General features: G+C 47.2%; 1 protein-coding gene across 2 annotated transcripts in view; it reads left to right on the top strand.

The window, feature by feature from the left end:
• The first annotated feature begins 955 nt into the window (after positions 1–955).
• GRIP2 (glutamate receptor interacting protein 2) overlaps positions 956–9041 on the top strand; it is a 389440-nt gene continuing 381354 nt past the window's right edge. Inside the window, exon 1 of one of the 2 annotated variants that reach the window (XM_080996901.1) lies at positions 956–1637. In XM_080996901.1, coding sequence (XP_080853027.1) covers positions 1583–1637 — 55 coding nt within the window. In that variant the 5' untranslated portion in view covers positions 956–1582. The remainder of the gene's footprint in view (positions 1638–9041) is intronic. The other variant, XM_080996898.1, reaches the window with a different exon arrangement.

The following is a 9041-nucleotide window of genomic DNA, read 5'->3' as shown; positions in this document are numbered from 1 at the left end:
AGAACTCAGTTCCGGCACCTCTTGGGGGCGCCATTGCCATTGTAAGAGAGCATGGTTTATGGTGACTTCTGGCACTTCTTTTTCTAGAAAAATATATAGCACAGCCTCTACTGGCTTTTGTTTTAAACGGCCTTGAGATGGGTTTCCCTAAGAAGCAGCACATAGACATTTTAAATAAGTTTAAAAAGGGAAAAGAAAGTGGAAGTGTGTGTGTGTGTGTGTAGGGGGCGGTTGGCGGGGAAAGCGAGGTGTGTGCGCGCGCGCCAGACGCGTCTCGAGCTTCGCGCAGCTCGCCTGTGTGGGCTGTGGAAGAGCCGGCCTTCCGCCCCCTTCGAGGACCCGGCGTCGCTCGCACCTCCTCGGGGGGTGGAAGTGGAGGCGCAGGCAGCCGCCCAGCCATTAACAAGCGCTCCCCTTCGACGTGTTGGCTAGCGCCGTTCCCCCGCGTGCCTCTTCCTTCTCCGTTGCAGAAGCGTACCCTACATACCCTACATACCCTCAACCCAAGCCGGGGGGGGGGGGGGCGCGCCGACAGCCTTTCCGACAGCCTTGCTCGGGTGAGGCGCCCAGAGCTGGGAGGCGAGGAGTGCGCGTGGCTGCCCCACCACCCCGCCTCCCATGTGCTGCCTAGCGAGACGGGCAAGCGTCGCCTCTCGCCTCAGCTACTTTCCCTTCCTCCTTCTGGACCGCGGGGGTCGCCGGAGAGACTCCCGCCACGTGCGAGGAGCGGCGGCTGAGGCGGAAGAGGTCGAAAGCGCGGGAAGGCGGCGGCGAGCGAACCAGGTGCCCGAGCTGCTGCTTCCCGCTGTCGCCGGAGGAGCCCTTCTCCTCCCGCTCACCTGCGCCGAGAGAAGATGCCGGCCGAGCGCGAGCAGAGCCGGCGCGCGCGGCTGAAGCCTGAGCCGGCGGCCTGCACTCCCTCGGCCGGCGGCGCCTGCAGGGAATGAGACGCGAGCGCCCGGGAAGAAGGGAAGGCGCGCGCTAGAGACCTGGGCCGGCCAGGCGCTCGCGGAAGCCCGGAAGCCCGCGGCGGGATCCTCCTGGACGTCGAAAGATTGGACTGGAAGGCGAACTCCCCTTCTTTCCCTCCGCCTCCTCCTCCTCCTCCCCTGGCTTCTCTTGTCACATAGTACGGTCCCCACACATTAAGAGCTGCGGCTGCCGTGGACGTACCTCAGTCACTCCAGGGCAGGCGGGAAAGGTTTCGGGGCACCGCTAGTTCCCGCGCACCTTCTGTATCTCGCTTTCTACACGGGGCCCTTCCGCGCACTCGCCTCCTCGGCCGATTCCCCGCCCGCTCCCCTCCTTCCTGCCGGCCCCGAACCCAGATGGAGCACGCGGCGCGAATCAATGCCTAGCGTGGCCGAGCAGGCAGCCTGGCTCCCCCAGCGGCTCGCTGCCCGCGCTCGCCTCTCTCCGAGCCACAACACTTTCGGCGTGCTGTGCTGGGCGGGGGTGGCGTGGGGAACTCTCCGCTTAGCCTTATTCTACCCAAGAGGGGAAGCCTGCCGCCGCCGCCGCCGCCGCCGCCAACACCTTCGGGGCTTGTGCACAAGCGCGAGCAGGTTGACCCTGTGCCGGGATGCCGGGCTGGAGGAAGAACCTGACTCTGTGTCTGCAGAGGATGCAGGATGACGGTAAGGCTCGCTGGCTGGCTGGCTGCAGGAGCCCCTCCGGGGCAAACGCTACCGCCGGAGGGCATGCGCTTGCCGTTGGCTTGGGAAAGCGCCCGGGAGCTGCCTTCGCATTGGGTTTTTTTTTTTTTTAGTCTGTTTCTCTTGTCCCTGTTGGGGGGCATACTTGGAAATGCAAGCCGTCTTCTGAGGCCCCCTGCTGAAGCTCTTTATGTTATTATTGTTGTGCATTTATTGTGTGCATAATGATTTTCAATAAAGTACAACGCTCTTTCAAAATGATTTATGTATCAGGAATGGAAGTCACCTTTCTAAACTGGGGGCGGGGAGGAGGTGGAGGGAATCCTCTTTGCAACACAATCGGCAGCATCGTGAGCTTTGAATGCTCTTTCTTGGTCGATGATGGGAAGAGGATTAGGCGAGCAGAATTGTCTGATGTGGTTTTACCCTCTTGTCAGAAAATGTGGGGGGCATATGTGGAGAGGTGTAGTGTGGAGGAATAGAGGCAAGGACCGAGAAAAAGATAAAAGCTTCATTTTTGATGTTTCAGCTGGCGGGGGTCTTTTTTTGGGGGGGGGATGTAGACTAAGGTTCATGTGTGTGATTTTATGCTGGTCCTGTGAGATTTCCTGCTCTCCTGTTAGATCTCAGAGGTAGGGGATGAAGATGTTTGCAAGATCTGCAAGGGAGGGACAGTAAATGAGTGCTGCACCCGGAGCTCATAAAAGTTTGAGGAAATGTCCCACCAGGTGGCGGAACATGAAGGATATGGGAAATCTTGCACGTTTGCTGGTTTCGCTTCATGTGCTTAAGAGGCTGAAAAACTGCGCTCCTTGAAATCACCAGCCCCCCCCTTTTTTTTACTTAAGTAGCAAAGTCTCAACTGATAGACATGGATTTCATCATGTGTATGTGTGTTTGTCTGATGGAGAGTTTATCTGCCTTTGCCTCATGCTTGATGTGACTTGCGAGTTCCTCCAACATGCATCCTTTTATGTGCCAACTTTGCCACTGAAAACATGGTAACTCCTAAGAGGGATTAAGAATTGTGGTTAGTCAGCCATTTGCACACTTTCCAACTAGCAACAAATTAGGCAAATAACTTTCTGCTCTCCACACTGTATGCATTAGAGAAGGTTTGTACAAGTAAATAAACCAATGGTTTCAGGAAGTCCCATTTTTCCTCTGGGTTTCCGCCCCATAAGCCACTGGGTTACTGCCTATGTCTGAGCCACACATTATGATTAGTTATTAAATTTGTATACCAGCCTTCCATCTGAAGATCACAGACAGTTCACAACATAAAAATACAAAATTAGGACACAAAATAAATAATAAAACCAAAACAAACTAATAAAAACAAAACAAAAACAAACAGCCTAGCTAGCTCAGTTGGTTAGAGCGTGATGCTGATAACACCAAGGTTGCAGGTTTGATCCCCATATGGGACATCTGCATATTCCTGCATTGCAGGGGGTTGCACTAGATGATCCTCAGTGTCCCTTCCATCTCTACAATTCTATGATTCAATAACCCCCCTCCCACAAACACATTTATAAGGCCATAGAATGTTAATCAGCCAGAGGCCGAGATGCTTTTGCCTGGTGCCTAAAGATATGTAATGAAGGTGCCAGGTGAGCCTCACTGGGGAGAGCATGCCACAAATGGGGAACCACCGCAGAAAAGGCCCATTCTCATGTTGCCACCCTGTGGACCCCTCGAGGAGGCACACAAAGAAGGGCCTCAGATGATGGTGTCAGTGGGTGCCACAGCTTCTTCACTGCATTTTAAACACGGGAATTGAATACTTTCGAGAGAGATAAATGCTGCTGAAATGCTTTTGTTTGAAAGCATCCTATTTCACATCGGTATTTTAGCTATGTTCAACTTGTTTCTCTCACCAAGATGCAACCTATGTGCCATCTTCCACTGTGAGTTGGGCAGCAAGTCCCGTGACTTCAAGTTGTATACAGACATTGGCAGTTTTGAGCTATTTCCTGAACTCAAGTGTGGCATTAGTGGTCTTTGCTTGTGTTTTTGTTTAAGGTTTTCCTCCATGACTTTCCCAGCAAAGCAGCTTCCTTTTAATTTAATCTCTTTGTCCATCGATGAACAGTAAGTAGTTGGGCTATCGGTTGGCCATGTATTGTGCTTGCTACTCCAGTTTGCACAGGATGTGCCCAGAAGCCAAATAAATAATGACACAATTATTAAAGGATCTAAAATGGGCTGTAGACCTTTTCTTTAGCTGTTAGGAAATTGAATTGGAGGAGTAGGGGAGCAGATTATCTGGCATCTGGTAAGGAGCTGGCAGATGTTGCTTATTTTGACTTGCTGTCCATTGATTCCAGAACTTCGCAGGCTCAGAGGATGTGATCGGCATATTGGGAACATTGCATTGTTATACTTGATAGAACAAGCTCTTGCACTGCTTCCTGATATTGAAATTTTGATCTTGTGGTTCTATAGTGGCTACTGTCATGCAACCAGAATTAAATGAATTACAGAATGGCAAAAACAAGGCAGTTTCTACAATGTTCTTTTTATTTCTCCTGATAACATTGTCGTTTCCAAAGAGTGCTCTCCAGAGAAATAAGCCTAACCAATTATATGGTCATTTCCAATGCTTTAGCTGTGGATGAAAATTGGAAGAATTTCTTGCATAAGAGATTCCTAGATTTGGGGCCCCCATAATGATTACCTAAAGTTAGAAGACAATATGAATTATGTGCTGAATCTCAGGAGAAGGGATTCCCTCTCATCTTTTGAAATTACATCCTTCCTTCTTCTTCACAAAAAAGCACTAAGCAATAATGTTTTTATATTACAGACTGCGACAGTGCCTTTCCACTGGGAAAACAAGAGATAGCCCATCAGTATTGCACGGAGAGTACATTGTTCAGCTAGGCTTCAGAAAAAACTTTCTGCGTCTTGTCCTGATATAATGGCATCACAAACTTGCAACATAGCTTTGTACAGATATTTCTTTTGAAAGCCCAGCTCTAAATACAGGCTTCTTAATGACTGTTTCCAATTTTCTTTGCTGCTGAGTATGTTACCTGCCTCTGCCTGTTGTCACTGTGTGATGGAGGAAAAAGATGGCATTCATAGTTCAGTTATCCATGACTTGAAGCCATTAGACTAAAAAAAAAACAACCCCAAACTTTTTGATGAAGAGAAAGTGTGCATTATGCTATAAGTGAAGGTGGCTTACTGGGCTTATTTCTATCTGCAGAGCATTCGTGTGTCAGTGGCATGTGTTTAAAGCAGTTAAATGTGCCAATTTCTGGTGGGATGCTTGAAGATGTCACGCTAGTGAAAACAGGGAAAACACCAATTTTGCAGATGTAAAGTCATCAATACATCACAATACTGTGCATACTTACTCAAAAGGAAGTCCCACTTAGTTCAGTGATACTTACTCCCAGGTAAATAGGATGCAGCCTTGCAGCCTAACCTAGGTGTCTTTGCTAAGAAGTAAGTCTTGCTGTATTTAGTGCAGCCTTCTCACCTAGTAATTGTGTTTAGGGTTGCAGCATTAGTAGTGTATGTTATATTATATTATATTATATTATATGAACCACGGTTTCTAGTTTCTGAAGTAAGTGTTTTGGAAACCTCAGTCTACTTAGGAAGCACGCCATCTTGGTTACTGGAGAGTCTTGTGATCAATAACATTTAGTATATAGTCACTCTTCATTTTGGCACATCACAAAGATGCTGCCCCTTTCTGGGAAAGATCCTTGAGAGGGTGGTTGCCAGTCAGATCCAGGTACTCTTGGAAGAGACAGATTTTCTAGATCCATTTCATTTTGGATTCAGGCCTGATTTTGGCACAGAAGCTGCTTTGGTTGCCCTGTGGTGGGAGAGACCTGGGGGTGCGTGTGATCCTTTTGATCCTTCTTGATCTCTCATTGGCTTTTGATACCATCAACCATGGTATCCTTCTGGAGCTGCTATCTGTATTGGGGGTACTGCATTGCAGTGATTCCACTCCTGATTGCATGTCTGACTCCAGAAGGTGATTCTTGGGCATGAAGTAAAACCTTACATTTTCCCCAGGCGATTTATGGACTGAGTGGGCTGCTAAATCTTTCCACCATTCTTGGGAGGGACTGCTTCGAATTATAAAAACATTAATGTTTCATATAAATTTATGTGTCCCCCATTTCATTTATTTGTATTTATGTTTTTACAGGTTAAGTTGCTTTTATGTCAGCGATGGGTGGGGGTGCTGGGGTTGTAGACTCAATGCTTGTAGGTCATCATGGGGTAAGTTCATACATAGCATTCCATATAGGGTAGTGGAATTTCCTATTACTTTATCACACCGAATTCCTTTGATAAATAAACTGTGATTTTTGGAAAGGGTGCCCAATTTGGTGCTCACTTTGTTATAGAAAAAACTAAAGTGCTCACATACATTTAGAAGGCCATTTTTGTGAGGGACAACGAGGGTCATGAGCCATGAGCATTCAGTCAATGGTAAAGAAGCAACACAGCTTCTTCTCTGTACCCCCAAGCCCATGCTGTGGTTCCTGTTATTCCCTATCTAAACCACTTTGGGGAGGGTTAGGATAGCCTTACAAGGCATAATCGAAATGTACAGTGAAGCAATTTTGTTTTGAGAAGAGAGGGTTCGTGGTAGAGGTAAGAGCTGAGCAGCGGGCTGGAGGAAGGGGTGTAGTTCAGGGGTTAAGCCTTACATGCTGAAGGTTCCAGGTTCAGTCTCTGGCATCTCCAAGTAGGATGAGGAGTGATTTCTGCCTAAAACCTTGGGGATTTGCTGCCAGCCAGCATCAACAGTCATGAGCTAGATGGACCCATGGTCTGACTTGGTATAAGGCAGCTTCCTGTCTGTTGGCTGCTAGGCTGTGGTAGCTCTCAACAAGTGGCACGCATGAAACATTTTGATGTCATGTTTTCATGTATAGTCATCTGCAGGAAAATCATCCAGGTGTCAGCCTGTCAGGGCAAAAGATTTCATGTCAACCAGCCAACAGTTTCTGCTGAGCAGCGTAGCCTCAGGGCAGCTCCCATCCAATGTCCTCATGCCTGCCTGCCTGCCTGACAGTGAATTGGGCTTCTTCCAGGTTCTCTCAGCCACTGCAATCACATGAGTGGACTTCTCTGCATTCACTTCACCTCAGAGATACTGTGTGATACTCGGCAATGGCACACAGCCCTTCCCCAACTCCTCCTGTGATGATGCTGAACAAACAGAAGCGTTAGGGGGAGCACAGATCCCTCAACTTTGTGAATAACTTTCTCTGCATGAATCAGCTTGGGAAGGGGGGGTGGGCGGGCGGTGGAATTGTACCAAGTGAAAGCTGTTCTTTAAAAGCAGAGATATTGTAGGATTAGGTTGCTGCTGCATTGTTCCTTTCTTTCCGCTGCGTCTATCCAGTTTATATGGTTCTGTGGTGGTTACCTAGGAAACAGCTGTAGGAGTGTACAATGGAATTTTATTGGCTGTGTCATTAGGCTGACTGTTAAGGTTGTGGGCAGAGGTTCCTGTTGGTAGGTCTGAGCAAGTGAATCCCTGATATTGTTTTGATTTGTAAGATGAAAGAATGTGGCTACGTCTTTAATAAGCTATGCCAATAACCCAGCTTTTCACTGTGTAATGCATGGCCTACCTTAAGCAACCAAACTGGGAGGGGGGCAGTAATTAAATAGAAATTAAGTTGATGATGGATTGTTTTTTTTGAAAAGGTTCTCACTTATATCCCATGTATGGTTCTAATATTGAACTGCTTTTCATCTGCGGTTCAGTTTTTTTTTAAAATTTGATTACAGACATAATTTCTTTCATTACACACTTACTTGTGGGCATAATTTCAATCATTTCCCCCTTACTACTTGTTTAATATGTTGTCTGTGAAAGAAGAACAATGACTTAATGCTGGTATTGATTTCACTTTTTAAAAATGCAATACTTTTTCAAAAGGCATTTGATAAGATGCTTGTGTTGAAGGTGCTGGAGCAAAGGTAGATAAAATTGCAGGAGCAGAAAACAACAACCCATGGGTTGTATTGTATCCAAAGTTTAAATTCTGCTTGCACAACAGACTTCCCCTCCTGCCCCTCCCATTCTACCCCCTCTTTCCCCATGCACCGTCAAAATCTGCTCCAGAGGGTTGGGGACCCACCTGCAGGAAGCAGAGAGGAAGGGGAAATTCCATTGTGCAGATGGAATGTCACTCACGCAGCATTGTATATAACCCTGTATCTTTGGTTCACTGAACTGAGCTGCTTTCCTGCTAATTCCTCTCTCTAAAAACGTGGAGCCAATTTCTAACATGTATTTGTTGTTCATATTCAAAGTCCTGGCTTTTTCCTGGTGCATGCGCTTGCAGGAAAACAAAGTGGGCATTTTCTGTTGATGTTGACCCCTTTTTTTGTAAACTGCTTTTACAGAGGTGTATAAATGTTGTTAAATAATAAAAAGGGTGCTTTCACATTTCCGTTTATTGTGCACTTGGTGCTGCTCATACTTGGAGGTTTTCCACAGTGTCCACATGGCCGTGTCTTTATCAAAATGCCAATCTGTACTTTTTCTTCATAAAATCGGGATTTTCCCTCTCTGCAGTAAACCAGCTAAATAAAAATAGCCCATAATACACCTGCAGTCTGTCATTCCCAATGTAGAAGCTCCTTGGGTGGTTTGATGTGTTATGACATTTCAGTGGGTAGCCTCTGTTGCCACACTCCTAACAAGATGATTTGTGGAAAACTTGTAATAATAGAAACAAATGTTTTGGGCTGCTTAATGCTCTGGATGGAGATAGGCATGTGTGTGTCAGTCTTTCTGCAAATCGGGATAATTCCTCTCTCCTAATCTTTTCCCACTCATAGCCAGCTTCAGCATAAAGCACCCAGGAACTGTGTTGCGGAGAGGCAGGAGGGGAATCATTTGAGTCCTGGGGTTCTTCTCACTGTCCCCCCCCCCCAAGCTTCTCCACAAATCTCATGAGATGGGAGAAAAGCGTTGTGCCTGGATATAGTGTGGGAAGCTGCAGTGGGAAAAGGAAAGCATCTCCATGGAGCACGGAGTCCTCTTGCTTTCCCCGCTCCCCCACAAACCTCCCCAATACTGCAGGGGACTCCTGGAGAGGCTTGAGAAAAAGTTGGGAAGAGGCTTAAGACGGACTTTGCACAATCCTGTAAAATCATGATTGTCCAAAAAAGAAGAGGCAAACTGCTCTTTAATTCTCTAGGTTAAGTGGTAGAGGAGAGAGGAGTGATTCTGGGTGGGGATGGAAAAAATTAACACCCATAATATTTTTCATCAAGCTGAGCCTACTGGGGTGGCTGGCAAGAAATGGAATGGCAATGAATGTGATGGTTGAAAAAAAATGGAAGTGTGTGGATCCTAATGTGCCAGTTGCACACACAGGAAACTTG

The sequence above is a fragment of the Podarcis pityusensis genome (assembly GCF_964106645.2).
Source record: "Podarcis pityusensis genome assembly, chromosome: 2".
NCBI lineage: Eukaryota > Metazoa > Chordata > Lepidosauria > Squamata > Lacertidae > Podarcis > Podarcis pityusensis.
The sequence above is the reverse complement of the archived record's forward strand: the minus strand, read 5'-3'. Positions and strand labels throughout refer to the sequence as shown.